The sequence below is a fragment of the Micromys minutus genome, assembly GCF_963924665.1.
Source record: "Micromys minutus genome assembly, chromosome: 9".
Classification (NCBI taxonomy): Eukaryota; Metazoa; Chordata; class Mammalia; order Rodentia; family Muridae; genus Micromys; species Micromys minutus.
This window is the reverse complement of record NC_137978.1, coordinates 33,727,761-33,753,753: the sequence shown is the minus strand read 5'-3', so window position 1 is coordinate 33,753,753 and position 25,993 is coordinate 33,727,761. Positions and strand designations below refer to the sequence as shown.

General features: G+C 43.0%; 1 protein-coding gene and 1 pseudogene across 2 annotated transcripts in view; one reads left to right on the top strand and one right to left on the bottom strand.

Annotated features, from left to right (window-relative positions):
* EIF2B3 (eukaryotic translation initiation factor 2B subunit gamma) overlaps nucleotides 1–25,993 on the bottom strand; it is a 59,961-nt gene that overhangs the window by 9,680 nt on the left and 24,288 nt on the right. The window contains exons 5-10 of the mRNA XM_080921536.1: nucleotides 20,618–20,729; nucleotides 15,412–15,501; nucleotides 8,886–9,013; nucleotides 7,538–7,728; nucleotides 4,273–4,350; nucleotides 2,495–2,643 (exon numbers count right to left, since the gene is read on the bottom strand). Coding sequence (XP_080777662.1) covers nucleotides 2,495–2,643; nucleotides 4,273–4,350; nucleotides 7,538–7,728; nucleotides 8,886–9,013; nucleotides 15,412–15,501; nucleotides 20,618–20,729 — 748 coding nt within the window. The remainder of the gene's footprint in view (nucleotides 1–2,494; nucleotides 2,644–4,272; nucleotides 4,351–7,537; nucleotides 7,729–8,885; nucleotides 9,014–15,411; nucleotides 15,502–20,617; nucleotides 20,730–25,993) is intronic.
* LOC308424905 lies at nucleotides 12,438–13,184 on the top strand (annotated as a pseudogene). The gene has a single exon. The product of its transcript is annotated as an uncharacterized misc_RNA (transcript).

The window sequence follows — 25,993 nt, the reverse complement described above, 5'->3', positions numbered from 1 at the left end:
GAGATGAGACCTCCCTCTTAGTTTGGATTGGCTCTGACTCAATGATTCTCCTGCCTCAGCCTCCAAAGTGTATGCACGTGTTCCTTTTTTTTTTTTTTTTTTTTTTTTTTTTGAGATAGGGTCTTACTATGTAACCTTAGCTGGCCTCAAATCCACAGAGATTCACTAGCCTCACTGACATGTGGATGCTAGGATTCAAATTGGGGTCCTCTGGAAGAGTAGCCAGTGTTCTTAAGTGCCAAGCAGTCTCACCAGCTCTCCCTCTTTTCTAAGGCAGGCTCTGGAGATCAGACTTGGCACTCATGCTCGGAAGGGAAGTGCTTTACTAAGATTCCCAGCCCAATTAGTCACTCTGAACTGTAAAGATTGACGATTTTCTCCAGTGTTTTGTTATGAGTGGGGTGTGGTAGTTCAGGACTATTTGGGCAGTTAAAGGATTGTTGATCCAGGGATTCAAGGCCAGATGGAACCACTTCACAATTATTCAACTGAACTTCCCTGACAGATTCAGCCCAATGGGGGTTACATCACCCCCACCCCCACAACTTTTGGCCTTATTCTTTGAACACAATGTACCCAGGTTGGCTTTTAACTATTGGGTCCTCCTGCCTGTCTCTTGAATGCTATGAATCTGCTACTACATTGAGCCAGCCCAGTGATTTAAAAAAAAAAAAATTGTTTTGGCAGTTGGATACCTTAATCCCAGTACTAGAGAAGAAGGACAGAGGATCTGTGAGTCTGAGGCCATCCAGATTTACAAAGGGAACTCCAGGATTCCAGGATTCCAGGGCTATACAGAGAAACTCTACCTTTAAAGAAAAAAAATGCTTTGCTGGGCATGGCACATATCATTGATCCTAGAAGAGGCAAAAGCAGGTGGATCTCTGTAAGTTCAGGTCCAGCCTAGCGTAGTGGTGAATTTTAAGCCAGCCAGTGCTACACAGCAAATCTCTCTCTCTCTTTAAAAGAATTATTTATTTATTTTATGTATGTGAGTACACTATATCTCTTCAGACACACCAGAAAAGGACATAGAATCCTATTACAGATGGTTGTGAGCCACCATGTGGTTGCTGGGATTTGAACTCAGGACCTCTGGAAGAGCAGTCAGTGCTCTAAACCGCTGAGCCATCTCTCCAGCCCCACAAACTGAGTCTCTTATGCTCTCTTTTTCTTTTTGGAGACAGGGTCTCTCTACATAGCCCCGGCCGTCCTGGAACTCACTGCTGACCAAGTGCTGGGATTAAAGGTGTGTGACAATGCTTGGCTTCTTTTTATTTAAGACAAGGTTTTGTACGTATCTTATGCTGACCTTAAACTTGTCATATATAATCCGGGCTAGTCTTAAATTTGAATCCTGTTACCTCTGCCTGCTGAAGTCCTGGGTTATAGTGCCTTACTATGCTGCTGAGGAACCATGCTTTTGTTGGTTTTAAATTCAGTTTCAGCAAATGTTTCTTTTGTGGTTTTGAGGCAGAGTCTCATGCATTTCAGGCTGGCCTTGAATCCCTGTGTGGCTGAAGATGATCTTGAATCCCTGATCCTCCTGCTTTTCCAATTTTTGTGGTGCTAGAATTAAACCCAGGCCTTGCATGTGCATAAGCTAGACAAGCCCTCATCTTGGACTTTGTACTTTTACTTTCAAGTTTTTAATTTTACATATGTGATGTTTGTGTGTAAGCATGCACACATGTGCCTGCAACGAGACTGTGCCTCAAAACCCTTGACACGAGGTCTTTTACTGAACCGGAAGCACTGTTCCAGCTGAGCAGGCAGGCTATGGCATGCTTGGGATCCATCTGTCTCCCCATTCCAATGCTGCAGCTAAAGGCACATGTGGCCATGTCTGGCTTTTGTGTGTACTGAAGATTCAAATTCAGGTCCTCATGCTGTGTAGCAAGTGCTCTTACCTACAGAGCATCTCCTAAGAGTTTGAACTTTGTAGATGACAATGCTGTGTCACGATGTCGAAGGTTGGGCATACTTGAGACGGTTTCTCAGCTGGGGATGACTGCAGCATTCAGGGTCTGAAGCAGGTGCTTATGGGTAGGAGGCTGGGCTGGGCTACATAACAAGTCCCAGACCAGCCTGGGTTAAGGCCAAAATGTATAGAGAAGCTTGCCCTCAAAGCACAGCATGTCCATTCCTCCTGTGCCCCTGCCTCTAGGAGGCTCTGGGACATTACAGGGGAAAAGTGACACTTAGGCACTGGCACAATGTCACTGTAGCATTGGGAAGAGCTAACTAGTGTTGGAACCCAAGAATAGTTCTCAGCAGTTTCTCACAGGAGCACTGTGTTGTGGTGTGTGAGAACAGAAGTGATATTCTAAGAGTTCACGTCACTGTGGAGGAAAAATTCAAACTCCAAAGGCACCAACTTCTTTCTTCCCTTCTTTCCTGTCACCACAGCAATTCCTTCCTAGGCTAGGTGGGACCAACAAAGCTCCTAGGGCTACCAGAAGCCTTACTCGAAAAGGCACAGAGGGAGACATACCCTTCTTCCACGGTGACAGAGTTCATGAGAAGGCAATTGGTAATAGTTACTCTGTCTCGTATGACACAGGATGAGCCAATGACAGAGCGCTTGATAGAGGACTTCTCTCCAACTTGTGTATCTGACCCAACAAGGCTGTCAGCTCCAACCTGTAGAAGGCAAACAGAAAACCATTAATCCCAACCCTCATCCTTTGAGCTGACATTTAATGGGATCTTCACATAGAAATAACTTAGGGCAGATGATTAGCAGTATTTCTCAAGACCCAATGGATCAAACAGCTTTCTTAATATCAGCTCCAACTAACAAGAATAAAAATTGAACAAGTCAACATATGTGTACACTCACATATTTGTATACTTAGGCCAGGCTGGCCTCCAACTTATCCTCCTGCCTTGGCCTCTGAGTGGCTGATTACAAGTTTGAACCAGGCAAAGTGGCACACACCTTAACCTCAGCACTTGGGAGGTGGAGACAGGCTGATCTCTGTGAGTTGAAAACCAACCTGGTTTAGTAGTTAGTTCCAGGACACAGAGCTACATTGTGAGACTCTGGCTCAAAATACAAAACCCAATCAACCAGACAAACACAAGTCACACTGCCATGAACAGACTTTAGAGTGTGCAAACTGGGAAGTCATGAGCAGAGTGGAAGCACCTGTTCTACGCCCAACACCACATAGACTCCTGTTTATAGGACCATTACCTGTCCTGGAAATCTTTGTCCTCTTTTTATTCTGAGACAGGTCTTACTATGTAGCCCAGGCTGGCTTGGAACTTGCAGTGCTCCTGTCTCAGGTCCTACTGCTCCAATCATAAGTATGTAATGCCACCTGGGCCTCAGAAAGTCTCTTCCTCTTCTTCCTCTTCTGGGGGGTAGTGGTGGCAGGGGGACAGAGGGAGAAGAATCTCACTATGTATCCCTGGATGGATTAGAATTTGCTATGTAGACCAGGCTGGCCTCAAACTTACAGAGCTCCATCTGCTTTTGTCTACTGAGTTCTGGGATGAAAGCATGTGGTAGCTGCCTGGATCTTTCCTCCTCTTTATTGCTTTTGGAGACAAGGTCTTACTATGCAACCCTAAGCGTCTTTCCTGCTATGCATCTCAGGCTAGCTTAGAACTTACAGTCCTCTTACTTTAGCCCCCTGAATGTCATGGCTGCAGGAGTGTGCTACTCCATCTAGCTTCAGGAACTCCCCATTCTTGTGCAATACTGGATATTGAACTCAGAGAGTCATCCATGCTGAACAGGTGCTCTACCACTAAGCTAGAACCCCAGCCCTTGCTTTTACTTTTTATTTTGAGGCACAGTCTTACTCTTTCCCAGGACAGCAATGCACCTGGCAGAGGAGCTCAGCCAGGTTTTGCATTTGGAATCTTCCTGGCTCTGCTGCCTCAATGGTAAGATTATAGCTGTACCACGACATCTGCTAGGAGGGAAGACTTCTTCTTTTATACTTTGTGTGTGTGGAGATGTGCGTGCACATGCCATGATACATGTGCAGAAACCAGAGAACAGCTGTTCAGCCATTTCTCTTCTACCGCGAGAGTTCCAGGGACTGAATTCAGTTGCCAGGCTTAGCAGGATATAACATCTACTGAGGTATCTTTCCAGCCATAGGAAGTCTGCTTGAGTGAGATTCTACTACTAAAGCCAAGATGGAGACGGGATTTCCCTTGTGCTAACGGGGTCTAGGGTAAAGGGTTCCAATCTGAACTGTCACCAAGTCTCAGTGCCCGGTCTCATCTGTGTCCTGCCTTCACACTAGCACTTACCAGGTGTCTGTTGGCAATCTGGGCTGACGGATGGACCACCGATTCCTCAGGACAAAGAACAGATAGCAATTTGGGTACCTTGAGGAAAGAAGTTTGGTCAGTAAAGACATGGAAACATCTAAAAACACTTTAGAGCTCAACACCCAGTCAGGGACAGGGCTCTCAGCCACGGTTGTATCGGCCATCGTCCCCAGCATGGGACTGCTAAGCCTGCCTATGGCCTAGTATTCTAACGTTTCATGGGAAGGGAGGTCAAATGGGGTATAGACTACTAAGAGTCCTGCTCAGAATTATTCTGGGTTCTTCTGCTTGCCTCCTGAACTACTGTGGCCATGTACCATGTGAGGAGAGGAGCAATATAAGAGAAACTTACAATCAGGACTGATCCAGAGAAAGAATCCATGTCCTTCCAAAGAAAGTGAGAAAAAGTTTATATTCTTCCTGCTTAAGGATGGAATGAAATTCAAGAAAACAAAATGGCAGCCAACAGATTGGGAAAAGATCTTTACCAACCCCACATCTGATAGAGGCCTAATATCCAAGGTATACAAAGAATTCAAGAAGTTAGACATCAGAGAATCAAACAACCCTATTAAAAAATGGGCTACAGAGCTAAACAAAAAGTTCTCAATTGAGGAATATCAAATGGCTGAGAACCATCTAAGGAAGTGCTTGACATCCTTAGTCATCAGGGAAATGCAGATCAAAACAACCCTGAGATTCCACCTCACACCAACCACAATGGCTTAAGATCAAAAATTCAGATGACAGCAGATGCTGGAGAGGATGTGGAGAAAGAGGAACACTTCTCCACTGATGGTGGGGTTGTAAACTGGTACAACCACTCTGGAAATCAGTCTGATGGTTCCTCAGAAAATTGGACATAGTACTACCTGAAGACCCAGTTATTCTACTTCTGGGCATATACCCCAGAGAAGCTCCAACATACAAGAAAGACACATGCACCACAATGTTCATTGCAGCTCTATTTATAATAGCCAGAGCTGGAAAGAACCCAGATGTCGTTCAGTAGATGAATGGATACAAAAACTGTGGTACATTTACACAATGGAGTACTACTCAGCTATCAGAAACAATGGCCTTATGAAATTCTTAAGAAAATGGATGCATCTAGAGAATATCATCCTGAGTGAGATAACCCAGTCACAAAAGAACAGACATAATATGCAGTCACTGATAATTGGATACTAACCCCAGAAAGCTCTGAACACCCCAGAAACAACTCACAGACTATATGAAGTTCAAGAAAAACAAAGGCAAAAAAAAAAAAGAAAAGAAAAGAAAATGAAAAACCATTATGCTTAATCTTTACACACCAAGAAAACTTTGACTATTTCCAGGTTACATCTTGTTTTACATGTATTTTATGCTCATTGTAACTAGTAAGATTTTAATGCATACTATCAAACCTTTAAAAATATCAAGTACTGACAAAAATGTATTCATATACTTTTATGCAAAAATGCTTTTAAAATCTGTACACTTATTTTTGTTTTTTTAAAATAAAGTTGTTCAATTTTAAAAAAAGGATGGAATGAAATGCAGATTGAAGGTATGCAAGGATTTGGCTACTTTAAATACACGGAAGGAATCCATCTGTGATTCTAGCACACACAATACTGTGAGGCTGGGGAGACCTCACCAGCACTGGTTATGGTGGCACTCGAAGACTACCCTTCAAGCCCAGCCATGAGTTTCCCCTACAACATGCAGCCAAGGGCCTATGGATCTATCTGCTGTGCAGGCCTAGCCAGCACATTAGAGGATGTTTTCTCAGCCTCAGCCTATTTCTAAACCTGCTTCTACACCAGACTGAGAAAATCTAGTTCTGCATAAATGTGGAGCACACTGTGCTTCCTTCTAGTTCTCTGGTCTGGGATTTTCTTGGATTTATAAGCAATCCACATTGGATGCAGTGTAAGGTCAGAACCTGACGTACATCCATCATTTAGTATGAGTCTTTAGTTGTTATTTAAGACAACGTTTCTATGTAGCCCTGGCTATCCTGGAACTCACTATATAGATCAGGCTGGTTTTGAACTCAGATCCACCTGCCTCTGCCTCCTAAGGGCTGGGATTTAAATCATGTACCATCAACCTGCCTATTAGTCTTGAAGATTCAAGAACCTGGAAATCTCAATTTTCAATGATATTTTAAATATTTTTTCTGTATTTTATCCTATTTTCTACCCCAGTTACACCTCCCAGTGACAGTTTTCAAAATTCTAACAGGAACAAAGCCAGCATAATTGTTTTATGACCTCATTCAAACTCTTTTCTTACTCTCAAGGTTTCCCTCCACCTATGTTCACTTCCTGGTCTCATTCTTCCCTCTCCCTCAGCCTTCTCTGCCTATACCTTCACTGAGACCTGCGTCCTCACTACCATGTATTCCTGTCAGTTCTCTACTAGACATCCTTCCTTGGGTCACCTGGTCACTCTCAGCTCTTCCTTCCTCTCTCCACTCCTCCCATTCTCTTTTGTCTTTTTAAAATTCAGTTTACCTTAAACAACAACAAAGAATAAATCCCCACAGGGTTTTGCTAGCCTAGTTTGGTTCTGAACTCAGTATGAAGCCAATATGACCTCGAAATTCTAATACTTTAGTTTCTTTGTCCTGATGCTGGGATTACAGGCAGAACACCCAGTTTGTGCAGTATGGGAACTGAGCCCAGGGATTGCTGTATGCTACCAATGGGCCTATATTTCCAGCTATATTTTTGCTTTCTTGAGGAAGCTTCCTCTGTATTATTTTAACAAGCTACATGGTTAGACAGTATTTATTTGTTTTATTCTTTTTGTCCTGGAGACAGATCTTGCTATGCTATCCAAGTAGGCCCTCAACCCAAATCTTCCTGCTTCTGCCTCCCAAGTCCTTCATCACATGTGTGAAAGAACTTGCTACATAGCCCAGGCTAGCTTCCGCTTTGCAAGTCTTAACCTCCTGAGAGCTGGGTTACAGATATATACGATCATGTCTGGCTTTATCTGCTTACTTAGGAAGTAGTTATTACACAAATGTCTACCCTGAACCAATGAGGAGAGCTGTTGTATCCACAACTCAGAAGCTAATCTTCCTGGAGATCTAGCCCTTTCTTGAACCCACTGAGTTCCTGTCTTTGGAGTCTTCCTTGACATTCCAAGTCTTGCTCAGCTTCAGGAGTGAAGACCGTGAATGTTACCATATCCCTAACAAAAAGCTGGGTTTGGCTGGGGCAGGAAGTCCTTGAGCCCACATTCTTACCTGTCTGTTGGCTTCCATGTAGAGTCCCAGTGTGCTTACTCGAGAGCAAAGTCCTTCCTTCATGATGTGGACATAGCAGCGAACTTGTGACCTAGACAAATCTTCCCACTTGTCTCTTCGAAAAGCATTCCAGCAGGCATCATAGGGAGCCAAAGTCAGGGTGTTGTCTTTTTTTATAAAACTGTAAATATCTTCAAAGCAAACATCCAGAGTAAATAAAGAGAAAGGTGGCACAGGAGACACAGATATTTCTTCCCTTGAAACTCATCAATAAGCTTGGACCCCGAGGAAACCCCAATATAGCTGAGAGGACTAAATCAATGAGAAGAAGACAGTGCATTTTCTTATATGCTTGAAGTGTAAGCATCTTAAAAATATTCTAAGTACTATACTAATGCTTGAGAAGAGATTCTAAAATCAAGTTTGGCTGGGCATGGTGGTGCCTATTAATCCTAGGACTCAGGAGCCAGAGGCAGGTGGATCTCTAAGAATTTGGGCTAGCCAAGGTTACATAGGGAGACCTTGTCTCCAACAACAGCAATAACAACAAATCAAAATCCCTAAACAAAGCAAAAACTTAAAAGCAATAATCAAGTATTACTAAGAAAAATAAAATGTGCCCTCTGTAAATCGTGAGAGGACACAGCATGTATGCAGGCTTTAGTGTCCAGCTGGTCTCCACTACAACATCAGGATGCTGAGCTATGTCAGACCATATTGTCTGGAGCCACAACTGCCCTCTTTCAGCCATCACAGCAAATGTTAAAGGCCTTTAATTCTGCGGGGTGATGACTGAGACTGAGTATCTGCTCAGTCACAGCTGGTGTTAACAAGGGGCAGCTGTCAGAGCCGGGGCTGTGCTGCTGAGGCAGTGACTGCAGACATCGTGCCATCATCTCTGTGTACCTTGTTGATAAGACCAGGTAAGAGCCTAGGACGGGGCAGGGACAAACAAAACAGATTTCATCCTCAGATCCTGTAACGGGACAGTCTGGTTGGCCTCTGGTTGGAATTGTACACTTCACCACTTTGCATTTATTGACAGAAAATGGTAGGTCTGCCTGCACCCGAGGGAAACTGAGATGTGATAAGGAGACTCTGAAGACCTAATGATTTAGTGGGGAACTAATCAAGTAGATTATATGCTTGATCAGCCTGTCCCTCTGAAGGACAGGGCCTGACTTTGCCTGACCAAGAGCATCCAGAGTTCAGGGAGTGAGGTCAGCTAGCCTGTTTTCCCTGTAAACTAGAGAAGCACTGGCAGTCTTAAGGTGAGCCTCTTGGGTGTCATTCTCTCTAAAGGCCCTCCCATCCCTGCCTGTCTTAATGCACCAACCCAAAGACCCACCTAAAGACTTCAGCTCCTTTTTCTTTACATCCTCTTCTTTGTCTTCCTGCCTTTGCTGTGAGGAAGCTGAGGAAAACTGTTTTCTTACTAGGTATGGAATCAGTTCGCTTCGGATAGAAGTGATTGACCTGGAAAGAAAGAGTGCCCAAATATAAGAAACCTCACTGAATCATCTTGGGTCAGAAATTATTTGCACTCAAGAAGAGGCCTGGTTAAGAGCACTGACTGCCCTTCCAAAGGTCCTAAGTTCAAATCCCAGCAACTACATGGTGGCTCACAACCATCTGTAATGAGATCTGATGCCTCTTCTGGTGTGTCGGAGGACAGCTACAGTGTACTTATAATTGAATGAATGAATGAATGAATGAATGAATGAATGAATGAATGGCTGGAGAGATGACTCAGCAGTTAAGAGCACTCAATGCTCTTCCAAAGGTCCTGAGTTCAAATCCCAAAAACTACATGGTGGCTCACAACCATCTGTAATAGAATCCAAATCCCTCTTCTGGTGTGTCTGAAGACAGCTACAGTGTTAACTCATATACATAAAATAAATAAATCTTAGAAAAAGGATTTTGTATTGCTTTCTTAGTACTGTCAAATAGAACAGTGGCCCTTGGACCCAGGATGTACAGCAGTTTTTCAGCAAAGCAGCCTTCTCCTGGCTGCAGTAGCTTATTTGTAGCTCGTTTTGCTACTGTCAGCTTGATGCTTGCACACCTGGCATGTGATTGGTGTTGACTGTGACTGCTGGACAGAGCATCTGCAAAATGGGACTTTCCTCTGCAGTCTGCTGTAACCAACAGTGATTCAGAGCCTCAGGCCAGACTGACTCCCCATCACTAACTCTGTTGAAGAGACCCTCATCTTGTTCCTTTGCCCATCTGCCTACATCTCTGAGTTGCTAGAACCCAAGTGTACATTTTAAACATTAGTAAATTTCAGTATAAAGTATACTGAGCCAGGTGCGGTGACTCATGCTTGTAATCTCAACATTTGGGAGGTAGGTGCATGAGGATTGTAAACTCCAGGCCAGCCGAGGCTACAGGACAAGTGACCTTGTCTCAAACAAACAAACAACCCCCCCCAACAATAATATATACATGACCCTAAAAATTGAACATGGGTGATAAATCTTGAAATGGATAGGCCTAAGGTCAAGCTGCTCTACCATGGTTCACAGTAGCCTTCGATCAGCACAGCTGTGAGCTGCACAATATGGGAACTAAGCTGATACTGAGCCCCCAGGAGTGGCTGTGACCTGGCAGTTCAGAACAACAAGTCGCTCCCCACGAGAGTGCCTGCTGATGGGACTGTGTGCCAAGGCTGCTTGCCTGTTGCAGTGACAGTTCTGTCTGTGTCATGATGGCCCCAAAGAGCCTTCAGCTGTCTGTGCTTTGTCACTTCTTCGAAAGGACTCGTTTCCCAGGGGAGGGACCAAGGAGTATTTGCTGTCTGCATTGGTGTGAAGCATTGATTCAGTTGTTTGATTCTTACATTCATATGGAAATTTTTAATCTTCATCAAAGGATTAAAGAAAAAAGTCCCATTGAAATTCAATACAGGGTCTCCCAGCTTACACAGAAATGTTCAAAGATGTTTGACTTGATCCTTTAAAAATAACAAAAGACCATGAACTACTTAGCTCCAGGGTCCATGGTTTCTCTTACCCTCCTCAGCCTCTGCATCTCTCTCACAGTGCATGTGTGTGGTCCTTGTCAGCATGCTGAGCTTCTCTTAGTGGGGCCTCAAGTACAACAGCAACACTGAGTTATGGTGCCAGTCACACTGTAACTCCTCCCCTCCTCAGCTCTCAGTATTATAACTGATGAGCCACTTCCACAGTCTGTTCCCCTGCCTATTTAACCTGCTCTTTCTCCCTCTTTTTCTTCTGGCCACTCCACTAATAATTCCTTTAGGTATTAAAACATCATTTACAGACTGGGAAGATGGCTCTTCCAGAGGACCCAGGTTCAATTTCCAGCACTCACATGGTAGCTCATAACTGTCTATTGCTCCAGTTCCAGGGGATCTGGCACCTTCAAAGACACACATGCAGCCAAAACACCAATGCACATAAAATAAAAATAAATAAATCTTTAAAAAAAAAAAAAGAAAGAAAGAAACAGCAATTACCAGAGCCTAGACAGCAGTTGACAAACAAAAGATGTGTGACTGAGCTAGTCTCTCACCCAACTGTTTTCATTTTCTTTGCTACGTAAAAATCAAGAGCACAACGGAGGTCAGCAGGGATTTGCCACCAAGTCTGCATCAATTCTTAGAACCTACATGGTGGAAGGAAAGAACCAACTTCCAAAGGCTGTCCTCCAGTTTCCATACACAATGAAATTTACTAATGTTTAAAATGTGCACTTGGGTTCTAGCAACTCAGAGATGTAGGCAGATGGGCAAAGGAACAAGATGAGGGTCTCTTCAACAGAGTTAGTGATGGGGAGTCAGTCTGGCCTGAGGCTCTGAATCACTGTTGGTTACAGCAGACTGCAGAGGAAAGTCCCATTTTGCAGATGCTCTGTCCAGCAGTCACAGTCAACACCAATCACATGCCAGGTGTGCAAGCATCAAGCTGACAGTAGCAAAACGAGCTACAAATAAGCTACTGCAGCCAGGAGAAGGCTGCTTTGCTGAAAAACTGCTGTACATCCTGGGTCCAAGGGTCACTGTTCTATTTGACAGTACTAAGGAAGCACTGCCATTTTTTTTGGGCTAGAGTTTCCTTACACAGGAAACTTGGCTAGCCTGGAACCTGTAATGTCAGGTTGATGAGGATGACCTTGAACTCAGAGATCTACCTGTGGGGCTGACAGAAGAGTTGGTTCAGCATTAAGGACACTGGCTGCAAGCTAGGAGGTCATGGCACACACCTTTAACCCTAGCACTCAAAAAAAGCAGAGGCAGGTGGATCTCTGAGTTGAAGCCAGCCTGGTCTCCAGAGTGAGTTCCAGCACAGCCAAGGATACACAGAGAAACCCTGTCTTGAAGAAAAATAACCAACCAACCAAACAAACAAACAAATAAAAAACACTGGCTACTCTTCCAGAGGACTCAGGTTTGATCCCTAGCACCAAGATGGCAGCTTACAACCAACTACCTGTAGCTTTAGTCTCGGGATTTGACACTCTCTTCTCTGGCCTCCATGGGTACAGGGTATACACATGGTGTACTGCCTAGCTCTTCTTTAATTCTGTATATATCCTGGCCCATCAGCTAAAGACAGTGATAAGTTTTGTTTTGGGTGGGCCTTGAACCCAGGGACTTGTGTGCTATGCAAGTGCCTACCTCTGAAGTATACTATACACTCAGTACCATTTTTACTTATTATTGTAAGACTAAGTTGGCAAGGGTGGTTTTGAACTTTCTGGGTAGGCTTGAATTTGTGATCTTGCTAAATAATAACAGATCTGCACTGCCATGCCCAACTCACAGCTAGAACTTAAATTAAGATTCGTTGGGGGGGAAGTAGGGTGAAAAGTGGCTACAATGCCAAGCGGAGGAGGTAGGAACCCGATTTCCAGAAGCAGCTGGGTAGGCACCATGGCCAGGAGCACCACCATCGAGGCAGTAAAGCGCAAGATCCAGGTTCTGCAGCAGAAGGCTGATGATGCGGAGGAGAGGGCCGAGCGCCTCCAGCGGGAAGTGGAGGGAGAAAGGCGGGCTGAGAGCAGGCTGAAGCTGAGGTGGCCTCCTTAAACCGCAGGACCCAGCTGGTTGAAGAGGAGCTGGACCGTGCCCAGGAGCGCCTTGCCACTGCTTTGCAGAAACTGGAGGAAGCGGAAAAGGCTGCTGCTGAGAGTGAGAGAGGTATGAAGGTGATTGAAAACCAGGCTCTAAAAGATGAAGAAAAGATGGAACTCCAGGAAATCCAGCTAAAGGAAGCAAAGCACACTGCAGAAGAGGCAGACAGGAAGTATGATGAGATGGCTCGTAAGTTGGTGATTATTGAAGGAGACTTGGAATGCACGGAGGAATGCGCCAAGCTGGCAGAGTCCCGTTGCCGAGAGATGGATGAGCAGATCAGACGGATGAACCAGAACCTGAAGTGCTGCTGAAGAAAAGTACTCTCAAAAAGAAGACAAGTACGAAGAAGAAATAAAGATTCTTACTGATAAACTCAAGGAGGCAGAGACACGTGCCGTGCTGAGTTTGCTGAAAGATCTGAAAGATCCGGTAGCCAAACTGGAAAAGACCATTGACGACTTGGAAGATAAGCTGAAGTGCACCAAAGAGGAGCATCTCTGTACACAAAGGATGCTGGACCAGACCCTGTGGGACCTGCAATAGATGTAGACCTTCTCCATCCCTGCCCTGCAGCCGCTTCTCCCTCTGACCTTGACTCCACCAGAGGCCAGCCTCCCAGAAACTGACCTTGAAACTGATGGCTGATCTTTTTAACTGAAGGCTGCTTTCCCTCCTGCTACCCCTTCTACCCCTCTTGTCTTTTTTCACAAAACTGTGTCAGCCTCTTCCCAGAGTTCGAACTGGAGGAGCTGAATACCTTTGGGAACAATATTTAAGGGTATGTGAGCACAATGCAAAGTGTCCTCAGTGCAGTTGTGATATGCACAGTGTGACATCTTTTTATCTTAGCAACCATTTTTAACATGCCAAGCATTTCTGCAGCTTGGAGCAGCACATTTTAGCCTAATGGCTGCTGTCTTACCAGGAATGGGCCTGCCTTACTGAGAGCCAGCAGAACCCAGGCAGGCTCCACTGTGGGAGACCTTGGTGCTCCGCACCAAATCTTAGCCAAGCAACTTGGGAGGGAGGGTCCCAGGAAGTTAGCCAGAAACAAAAAACATTCCGGGCTGTGAAGGTTTTCAGCTTAGTTTTTACTCTTTCCATCAGATGTGACCAAATGAGACGGTAAGACATCTGAGACACCCCCACCTCCCAGGGCCTCGTGCATGTTAGGCAAGCGTGCTACTGTTCAGCCCCAGCCCTGAGCCCAGACTTGTCCCAGCGCTACCCCTTTCTCAACTGCTCAAAAGCGGATCACGCTGCCCCTTAGTGTGTGGTGACCTCTTAGCGTTCACCTGCCCCTAAGGGAGACAGAGAAGGAGAATTATGTTTGTGCCACTGATTTAGCCACATGAAAGTCATCTCATTGCCCTTCCCTGAAGCTGCTGTCTCTGAAGTGCCATCTCATTGTGCTTTCTATCAATCAGTGCTGGAGAAATCTTGAATAGCTTATGTTTAAAAAAAAAAAAAAGATTCGTTGGGGGAACTTGGCTGCTGTGGTGCCTGCTTACCAGTCAACCAGCACTGTTCAAGGCAAAAACGTATCCAGAAGTCATCAAGGGAAGATAGCCTCTTAACTTTCTGGGATTACAGGTACATGCCACCATGCCCAGGCTATGTTAAGAGTCTATAAAAATATTCTGGTAATTTATTATTTGCAGATTCCCAAAATATAAGTAGGTTTCTTTGGTGCAAACAAAGTAACAGTATATAAATAATTTGATTACTAAAACAAATGCAAAACAATTGTGATCTTTGTATAAACTGGTATCTAATATTAAGAAGACTTCAGGCTAGAGTATTACTCAGTGGTAAAGCATGTATTTTTGGACTCACAAGGCCCTAGGTTATAGCTCTAGCACTACAAAAAAAGAAAAAGTTTAAGACTATTAACTAAATCACAAGGTAGTTTGTTAAAAACTATATACCTTTTGGATCAGACAAGGTGACTCACACCTTTAATCTTAGTGCTCAGGAGGCAGACAAGCAAATCTTGATGAATCTGAGGCTAGCCTTTTCTGAAGAGTTCCAGGCTAGCTATGGCTACAAACAAAAACAAGGGCTGGAGACATGACTGGAGGTTAAGAGAGTACACTGCTCCTACGACAGACCCTAAATTTTGTTGTCAGGCAGCTCACAGCCCCTGTGGGGATTCCAGCTTGAGGATCTGATACATCTGCCTTCTGAGACCATATGTGGTCATGCACGCACACCCGCATACTCACGAGCAAAAGCAGAGCCAACAACAAAGAAAACTGTGCTGTACTGACAATTTTGGAATTTTGGTCTCTCTAAAAAACAGAACTATTTTAAGGATGTGCTTTCATTTTAATCCCAGGTTTGGGGACACAGGGCTGCTCCGAAGCAGCTGGCTAGTATTTGCCTCATGTTCTAGCAGAGGTGTGATTCTTGCCAGCTGGGGATGGCTCCTGCAATTGTGTTATGTGGGGCTGACGGTGTTTGCAAATCCCCAGTAGTCATGTTCAAAGAAGAAATGAGAAGAAAGAAACTAGAGTGAAGATCTCTCTCTCCCTCCATGAAACCAGAGAAGATCCTTCTCTTCTCCCTCCATGCTTTTTTTCCTCCTGTCTGGTGACAGGGGGTGAAACTGGGGGAATAAAGGGAGGGGAAATAGAAGAACCCAAAAAGTAGCTAAGACAGGCTACACTGTACTTTGTTAAAAACTGTAGGTTTATAATAAAACACCCAAAAAAAATTGACACAGAGGATGCTCAAAATTTGTAGGCTTAACTCTACCTTCCTCTCTTACCTATTCTCCATTAAGAAATCCACAACATATTTCTTCAAGCAGTAGAGATGGGCATCCACAAGGCCCGTGTGGAAATGTATTCTGGGGTGCCTGTAGGAAGAACAAAAAAGAAAAGGCTCATAATCAGGTGATGTGGACATTAGCCTATCATCGGGTAACGGGCTCCAGAACACTGGTAAGGGAGAACCATGATGCCGCCCCTTAGCCCGGACAGACCAGGATGGAGGGGCTAGTTTCCTTTCCTTTCTTTTTTTTTCTGCCCCAAGAATTTTGCTTTTTTTTTTGTTTTTTTCCACTTCTTCATTTTATTTTTTGCTTCCATGTTTGTAAGTAGTGGGGCACACCTTTATGCAGCAATGGGAGGCAGAGGCAGGTGGATCTCTGAGTTTAGAGTCCAGCTTGGTCTACAGAGCAAGTTCTATGACAGCCAGGACTACACAGAGAAACCCAGTCCCTCATTCTCTCTCCCCCTCTCTTTCTGTATATATATGTGTGTGTGTGTATGTATATGGATATATATGTGTATGTTTTAAAAAGAAAAGTTACAATAGGATTTGTTTGGTTTTGACAAGGGTCTCGTATAGATCAGGATGGCCTTAAACTCATAGATTCATCTGCCTCTGCCTAACGAGTACTAGGATTAAAGGTATGAGCCACCATGACAAGCATAATAGGGTATTCTGAGAGAAAGATTTTACTTACGTAATTTTTATTATAATATATTGCTATAACTACTCTATTTAATATTGTTTATCTGTAATTTTTATTTTTAGATAGCATCTTACTATGTCACCCACGTTGACTTTGACTTTGAAGCAACCTTGGTGCCTCAGCTTCTCAAGCACTGAGATTACAGGCAAGCACCACCGTACTTGGATACACATATACACGGATGCACACACACAGACACACACAGACACACATACACATAAAGGGGCGATAGAGATGGCTCAGCAGTTAAGAGCATGTACTATTCTTCTAGAGGACCCAAATTCAGTTCCTAGCACCACCTCAGACAACTCACTGCCTATAATTCCAGCTCCAGGGGATCCAGTGTCCTGTTCTGACCTCCTGGGGCATATATGTGAACATACACACATGCACACATAGACATACATTTATATATACAATAAATAAATAAATAACCATTAGAACAACAACAAACAGTAATGTGGGTAGGAGGATTGGGAGCAGCTCAATGGATAGTGACTGGAGCCTAAGGAATTCATGCTTTATTCTATAAACAATGTACACATAGCTGTAAGGAGGAAAGATAATACAGCTAGGTTCAAAAGGCCTAGAGACTGGAAAAGCAGTGGAGCAAGGTTACAGTGGTGGCAGGAGAATGGAGTAAGAGGCCTGAGTGAACAAAGGAGGTCCCAGACTTTCTCCAAAGCTACAGAAGCAGAACTGCAGAGTCTGTGTGAGGGTGAGCACACAGCAGATGCCGGGAAATCTATCACTTGCTAGGATCTTCCCTGAGAAGGAGCAGCAGCAGCTTCCTTTATTACAGATGAAGGCTGAAAACAGTTGCTGTGAGGCATGGAAGACTGGTCGAGACAGGCAAGCCTTTAGTGTGATTTTGAGGGTTCAGTTAAGATGGAATTATGAATTTATAATGATGACAATTTATTCCAGAACAAAAGAGTATCCCTGGAAAGCTTAATAAAATCTATGTAATAGTTGACAAAAACAGATGTACAAAGTAACTAAAAACTGAGGGTTGGGCCAGGGATACATCTCAGTGGCAGACAGCTTGCCTTGTATGCATAAAGCTCAGGGTTATCACCTAGCACCAGAAGCCGGGGAACAAGCTTGTTACCAAGCCCACTGACCTGAGTTTGAACCCTAAAACTTAAATGGTGAAAGGAGACCCACTACTAAAAGCCGTCCTCTGACTTCCACAAGCATGTTATGGCAAGTGTGCACAACACAACACAACACATTAATAAAAGTGTCTTATATATTACAGGGAAAAAAGACTCAAGGCTGCGCGAGTAGATAAACTGGATGAAGAAGGAAGAGACACAAACAAGGGAGGAGGAGGATGGACAGTAGGGTAAGGTAGGTGCAGAGAAGAGAGAAGAAGGGAAGGGGGGGGATGGGAAGAATAAAGGAAAAATCCTGGGTGAGGACTAAAGCAGACATTAATCACCATGTACTACGAAAACCTACTAAAATGGTAGTGAAGGTTTTCGTTTCGATTTATTTTTTTTGAGACAGGGTTTCTCTGTATAACCCTGGCTGTCCTGTAACTCACTCTGTAGACCCTTTGTCTTTTGAGTGCTGAGATTAAAGGTATGTGCTATCTGTGTATTTTTAATTTAAAGATATAAACCTACAAGGACAAAGACCAGAACTACACATTTTGGAAGCCGGATAACAGGAGCAGTGGTAACAGACTCAGTATACCCGAGAACACAGAACCTTACAGAGAACCTAAGAGCCCGGCTGATTTGTACCGCTGAAGACATGACACACACAGGCAGAGGCTGGCAGACGCCCCTGCACTCCGCAGGCCCTTCAGTCTAAAGGCACGAGAGCTCTCATAGCTATGTTTCTCTATGGAACTGAAATAAGAACAAAAGTCCAGTGCTATTGGTTTTAGCTTCTTCTTTCTCCTTCTCCTCCTTTTTGTTGTTGTCAAGACAAGGTCACTATGTAGCCCTGGCTATCCTGAAACTCTATGTAGACCAGGCTGGCCTTGAACTCACAGAGACTCACCTGCCTCTGCCTCCAGGGTTCTGGGTTTAAAGGTGCACAATAACTGGCAAATTCTAGCTTAGAAAAAAGTCCTTATCATAAAATAAGAAAAATTCTGGAATTAGGACTGGTTGCGTATCAATAGGGACACTCCTAACTTAGATAAGAAGAATTTCAGGGCTTCCCACACATGGAATAATTGAAGTTTAAACCATTTTTCACCATCTTTAGTCCTCAAAATAGATTTTGGCCATGTTTTTTGCAGACTTGACAGATGTCCTTGTCTCCCCAGATACAAATGCCTAAACCTTCCAAGTTGAACTTGTGAACATTTATTTCATTTAAAAAGATATCTTTAAAAGCTTGTTTTTAAATGTTTATTACCCTTCCAGGAAAAAACAAAAAAACCACCCTTGACCCCTTGACTAGAATTTAAGAGTGAACCACACAACACTATGGGAAGAGCATCATGATTTTCCTATTAACTATTTGGCACAAATACCTTACACTTTTGAACTATTAAAAACACATGTTTGTCAAAAGTAAAATGGAGATCCTCTAAAGAATAGCTAAACCACATTCAGCTGCATAAACTTAAGCTTAGAGAAACCGATTTTCTTTAGCATTCTGGATTTACACCTTTCTAAAATCCCTTTATTATTGTTTCAATGGAGTCTGAGGAATCAGTGTACATATATATCTTTACATTAAGCCTGGAGCTCACTAAGGAGACCACACGAGCCTTGAATAGACAACTCTACCTCCCTGCCTCTTCGTCAAACATTGGGACTAAGGCATTTGACACTATGCCTGGGAAAAGATGGCAATCTTTATGGTCCAGATGACTGGCCAGCTGCTCTTCAGACAGCAGGAGGGAAGGAGAAAGCTGTGAAGGTGTCAATGCAGAACTGACAGAGGTGAGAGAGAGCTCAGTGGGTAAGGTGCTGCCTAGGAAAGCCCACATAAAATGGAAGGAAAGAACCAACTCAACAAACTGTCCCATCCTCCACAGGCATACCATGGTAGTCATGCCAGAGCATACACATAATACCCACATAAACACACGTGTTCAACACACGTGTTCACAAAATAATAATTAAAATAAAGGATTATAATAAAGATAACATATCCTATCACCAGATTTTGGCCACTGAACCCAAGCTTGCTTTCCCATTTAAGAAAAAAAAATTGACTCAACAAAAGAAACCAGCCACCATGTGCAGGCTTCTTAGGGAAGGAAAAACCAAGATAAAAAACAAAGGTTGATAGGCTGGAGAGATGGCTCAGTGGTTAAGAGCACTGACTGCTCTTCCAGAGGTCTGAGTTCAATTCCCAGAACCACACGGTGGCTCACAACCATCTGTAATGGGATCTGATGCCCTCTTCTGGTGGGTTTGAAGGCAGTGACAGTGTACTCATATGCATTAAATAAATAAATCTTAAAACAAAACAAAACCAAACAAACAAACAAAGGAACAAAATAAAGGTAACAGAAGAAGAGGCTTTTGTTGAGTAATCCTGGTCTGTAAGAAGGAGATGAGGGGCTGGAGAGAGCTCAATGGTTAAGAGTAACTGCCGCTTTTGCAGAGAACCCGGGTTCTATTCCTAGCACCCACAGTGGCTCACAACCATTGGTAAAACCTAGTTCTAGGAGATCCGATGTCGCCTTCTAGTCTCCATGGGCAATGTATGCACACAGTACACAGACATACATGCAGGGAAAACGCCCATACACATAAAAAATAAAAATAAATAATTGTCAAAATAAATAAAGTAGTATATAGAATACACCCAAGGTATTAGGATGTGATATGATTACAAAGTTCTGTATATACTTTGCTTAAATGTTAAAAATGTTTAAGAATAGCTCTTAAAACACATTTCATAGATAATAAATAAGAAAAAGATGGGATTCTATCATAGGAAATGTGATGAACTTTGAAGCTATTGTGCCAAATGAAATAAGTCAATCACAAACACATAAATATATAGGATTTCATTTATAGAAGATATGCAAATTACTCAAATTAACCGATAAAGCAGACTTGTTACCGTCAGGGACAACTGTAGGGGCAGGGGAGAATAAGGAACTGTTTAGTGAGATAAGAATTTCATACTCCTCAGATGAAAACCTCCTGGACATTTGTTTCCTAACAACGAGGTCATACTAGCACCACAGGTGGTGAACTATGCTATGTGCTCTCTAGCATACTTTTAAGAGGAGGCTCTCTAACACATTCTGAAGGTCAGTTCTGCCCTCCCCACAGAGGCTTTGCACTACTTCAATGCAGGACCTGGCTCTACCTTGGTAAGAAAAGACACAAGGAACGCTAAGTGCATGCTGTGAAGGAAAGCCGGGATCCTGTCTCTTGGGATAGCATTCACATACTTTTCTCAATTTCACACAGTGCAATCTAGTTTCATTCCTGCTTTCCCATGGTGGGTGGTTTTATTTGGTTTCAAGAAAGGGAGAACTGCCAAGAAGTCAATCCCTAGGGCTTACTTCTGCAGGATGGATCCCTTAATGACCAGTTCTTCATCCAAGTCTGCTTCATTAGCCATAAAGAGCAGCCTTTTTCCTGTGCTGTCCACTCCAATGAAGTCACGCTGCTCCACTGGATCATAAAAGAAAGAAAATCAAATCAAGCCGTTTGTCCTGCTTGCATGTTTAATCAGGGACAGGGCACCTATGTAGAACGCTCTTAGAATCAAATAGTCCTATGACCGGAGGAGAGGCAGGATAAGCAAGCATCATGTCACAAGCTACAGAGATTACAGCATAAAGGGCCAAATATGTCTATCTGACTCTGAGGATATTACCAGGTAAACTGGTAAACTCTGGATAAAGTAATAGACTAACGTACTATAAGGTGCAATGACTGGTTTAAGAGACCGTTTTCTAGGGGAGGGGTGGTTCACACATACTTATTTAAAAGCAGAGTGCACTCAGTCACAACTTATTTTCAAGTAGTTCTCAGAAATACAGTTTATATAAGAGAGAGAGTGAGAAAGTGAGTGAGTGGGGTGGTGGGGGAGTGGGGGGGAGGGAGAAGCTGGGGGAGGATAGAAGGATAGCGCAAATGTTAAAAATTGGAAAATTAGGTAAAGGATATATAAGTTCTTTGAACTATTCTGGTAAACTGCTATACTTTCAACCACTTCATAAACATGAAATTATTTCAAAAGTAAAAAGTTAAGATGCATGCCTCTAACACCAGCATCTGAGAGGCTAAGACCAAAAAGACTTAAAAGACTTCAAAGTTAAGGCCAGTCTAAGAAATGAAAGGGGTTGGGGTACTCAGTGGTAGTGCATTTGTCTAGTATGCACGAGGACCTGAGTTTCAGAGACAGCAGCAAAGGGATGTCAAAAAGTGGGACAGTCAAGATACAGTCCAGTTTCTGTCTACCACACCTCACAGGAAATACAGCATGGAATTCCCCCTCTCCAAATAATTTAGGTCATAATAAGCTAGGTCTGTTCACTGTGAAAGTAGAAATACTACTATTTAAGGTTATCCATAGTTGGGGGCTGGAGAGATGGCTCAGTGGTTAAGACTGTTCTTCCAGAGGTCCTGAATTCAAATCCCGGCAACCACATGGTGGCTCACAATCACCTGTGATGGGATCTGATGCCCTCGTGACAACTACAGTGTACTCATATTAAAAAACTATTATCCATAGTCAGTTAAGATTAACTACATAGGCTGGAGAGATGGCTCAGCGGTTAAGAGCACTGACTGTTCTTTCAAAGGTCCTGAGTTCAATTCCCAGCAACCACATGGTGGCTCACATCATCTGTAATAGGATCTGATGCCCTCTTCTGGTGTCTGAAGATAGCACCAGTGTACTCTCATACATAAAATAAATGAATAAATCTAAAAAAGATTAGCTACATATCTGCTATACAGTTGTTCATATGATAATCTATCCCCCGCCCCAGCTACAATATAAATACCTCAAAGGTCAATTTATTACTGCTTTATATTTCCTATAACATCTAGCACATTGTTGGAAACTTAATAATATGTGCTATGTGGCTGGGAGAGACAGGTACTTGGTGCACAAACATGAGGATCTGAGTTTGACCCCTAGCAATCTTGTGAAAGTGGTGCACACCTGTGACCCCAGACATGTGAAAACAGAAACAGGAGGATCTCTGGGGCTTGCTGGCCAGCTACTCTAAATGAATCACAGAGCTGCAGGCTTAACAAGATTCTGCCTATAAAACAAGGTGGAGTGATTGTGGAAGAGGTCTAACACTGACCTCTGACCACCATGCAGGTGCACAAACACACAGGAACACAGATGACACTGACACACACACCCCCCCACACAAATATTCACACTAGCTTCTATATAGTGTGAGTTCTTTTTTTGGTCTTTTAGTGGTTTTTTTTTTTTTTTTTTTTTTTTTTTTTTAAGACAAGGTTTCTATGTGTAGCCCTGGCTGTTCTGGAACTTGCTCTATAGACTGACCAGGCTGGCCTCAAATTCAGAATTCCACCTGCCTCTGCCTCTGAGCTTGGGGATCAAAGGTGTACACCACCACCACCTGGTCAGTACATAATCTCAGGACATGGATACACAGAAGAAACATAGTGTAACAATTAAGAACTGAGTTTCTAAAGCTAGTCCCCTGAGGTATAAATCACACACACACACACACACACACACACACACACACACACACACACACACACACATGTTAAATGAGTTAATATATGTAAAGAATTTATTAAATTATTTAAGTTGTCAGGTATAGACACACACCTTTAATCCCAGCACTTTGGATGTAGAGGCAGGTATATCTGTGTGTTCAAGGCCAGACTGGTCTAGAATAAATTCCACGGTAGCCAGAGCTACACAGTGAGACCCTGTCTTGAAAAAACAAACAAACAAAAACAAAAAGCCACAAAACCAGACAAACAAAAATTTAAGTTAAAAATGAAACAAAATTCTGTGCTCAATGGATAAAGTGCTTTTATGCAAACACAGGGACCTGACTTTGGATCGATCCTCAGTGTCCACATAAAAGCTGTGGTAGCATGTGCATCTCTAACCCCTGCACTGAGTGTGGGGGCAAAGGCAAACAGATCCCAGTCTAGCTGAAATAGCAAGTTCAAGTTCAGTGAGAAGACACATGAGCAACCTCTGCTGTTTACACGTGTGCACGTGTGCAAGTAAACTGACATGCACATACATGTCTACATCTACCTACCTCTCTCTTCAGACAGGTCTCAATATATAACCAAGGCTGGACTTGAACTCCTGACTGTCCTGCCTCACCTCTGGAGAGATGGGATTACAGCTGCATACCACCATACCTGGTGTGCGTCACTGCTGTAGCTGTTTGTGTATCTACAACAAAGTGTTAACTGTATGACACTGGGCTCTGGTGACTGAAGCACTTGAGAACATCAACCACATGGTAGCTGGTCATCTAACCTTATGCAGTGTTTGAATCTGAATGGGGGAAAATTATACAGTTCTTTCCAAAAACCAAAATTAGTGAAATCCATAGATGGTCAATTTGAAGCTAAATTTTGAAGAGAACTCTAAATGTCACACACACAACTTTGAAATATATTAATTCATCCATTACATGACAATTTGAGACTATAGAAAAATTTGTGAAGGTCTAATTATGAGCTATCTATCAACTTAATAGAGAACTAGATGGTATTTCTGGATCTAATTGGGATTGTTTAACATATCAGCTTCTTAGGCTCACAAAAAACAATAACTTGAATGTCCTGAGAGTGATAATTTCCAGCCAGGCAACATTTGGCTCTGTTGCCACATGGCTTTCTTTCTTGGGCACTCCTCCCTGTATTGTTTCTTTATTGTTACCATAGTAACTGCAAACTCTGAATAAAGATATAGGAGAGGCTTCTTTTCTGTCTTGCTTTATCTGAGTGAACCCCACTTGGAGCAGAACAGGTAACCAGAATGTCCACCTATGACACAGGACTAAGAAAGCAAATAAAACTGAACTTTCATTTTTTAAAAATTATGTTGGGCTGGAGAGGTGGCTCAGCGGTTAAGGGCACTGACTGCACTTCCAGAGGTCCTGAGTTCAAATTCCAGCAACCACACGGTGGCTCACAACCATCTATTTGAGATCTGATGCCCTCTTCTAATGTGTCTGAAGAGAGCAACAATGTACTTGCATACATAAAGTAAAGAGTTTTTTTAAAAATTATGTCATATTTAAATCTTCCTACTTGATTTTTACTTCTCTGACTTTTCTATCTTTTCTATAGTCTTTACTCACTCCAAGAGTAAAACTGTACTCCTACTCTATAAAAAGTTATACTTGGAGTTCAAAATTCTGACTCATTTTATGAAGTAAGTCTGCATGATCCTGATGTCAACATCAAAGAGAGGATAAATATCTACTGACTGTACAGACACCAACAAGCTACACAAATTAAGAACAAATCAAAACTAGATGAGTAGGAGCAGTGTCACAGGCAAGTAATAATGCCTGTGTGGGTAGACAGGGTAGGGGCTACAGCAACCTCAAGACCAGGCCAACCTACATGGTAACTTCCAGGGCAGCCAGGAAAACCCTACCTAAAAACCAGACTAGCCAGGTGATGGTGGTGCACACCTTTGATTCCAGCACTTGGTAGGCAGAGGCAGGTGGCCCACTGTGAGTTTGAGACCAGCCTGGTCTACCAAGTGAGTTCCAGGACAGCTGTGGGTGGCTGTTCAAGACAGGGTTTCTTTATGCAACCCTGGTTGTCCTGGAACTCTCTATAGACCAGCTGGCCTTGAACTCAGAGGTCTCCTTGACTCTGCCTCCCAAATACTAAAATTAAGGGCATGAGCCACCACTGCAAGGCAGTGCTAGCTCTGACTAAAGGAGGACAGCTGAAGTTACTCACTACGGAGACCTTGTAGCTTGTTTCCACTGATAGAACCTGCTGTTTGCAAACAAGACAGGGTCAGGCTCTGGATGATGAACTACATTAAGGAGAAGCCCAGCTCTCACAGCCTGGGCTACATCGTGAGACTGTCTCAATAAAAAAAAGAAGATAACTTTAACTGAAGGATTACCTAATATGCTAAATTGTACTGAGAGTGCATTCACACAACTGGGGCTGGGGTTGGATTAGTAATAAATACAAAGAAAACAGCAGCAATAAAAGAAGTTAGTATTCAAAAAAAGAGCAGGAAAGAAAAATGTGCAAGATTCAGCTGTGAACACTATATATAATCACAGTAATGTAATCATTAACTATCTAGTTAATAATAAGATTCCAATAACCACATTAGGAAGCTATAAGGACTTTGAGCAGAGGGAGTAATAACATAGAGCTACACCTTTAAGTTCCTGGGTAGCTGTTGATTAACAGCTAATTCCTAAAGCTAAAAACAACAACATGCTACATGGACACTCTGAATTAAATGCCAAAAACATTAGTTAAGTGGCTGTGGAAGAAGGAGGAGGACTGGTCCTTATTCTAATACACTTTGGATAATTATATAACTTCTTGAATTAAAAAATTCTGATAAAGAAGAAAACTAAATCTAAAAAGAAAGTAAGGGCTAAAACTGTGCTTAGTGGTAGAGTATATGCAATGTATACAAGGCCCAGCATCATATTAAAACTAAAAACTGGGCTGGGGTGATGGCTCAGTAGTTAAGAACACTGGTTTTCTGTGGGGTTGAGGACATCCTGGTCTACATATCAAGCTCTAGACTACTCAAAGGCTATGTAGCGAGACAGGAAGAACTATATATACCAATTTATATATAGGGATGAGTATCCACAGGTTTGGTAGTGCATGGATATGCATGTGTCCTAAGGCCAATTCCTGACAGAAGCAGGTGCCATGTATTCAGTTATCTGAGACTTAAATAGAATACAAAG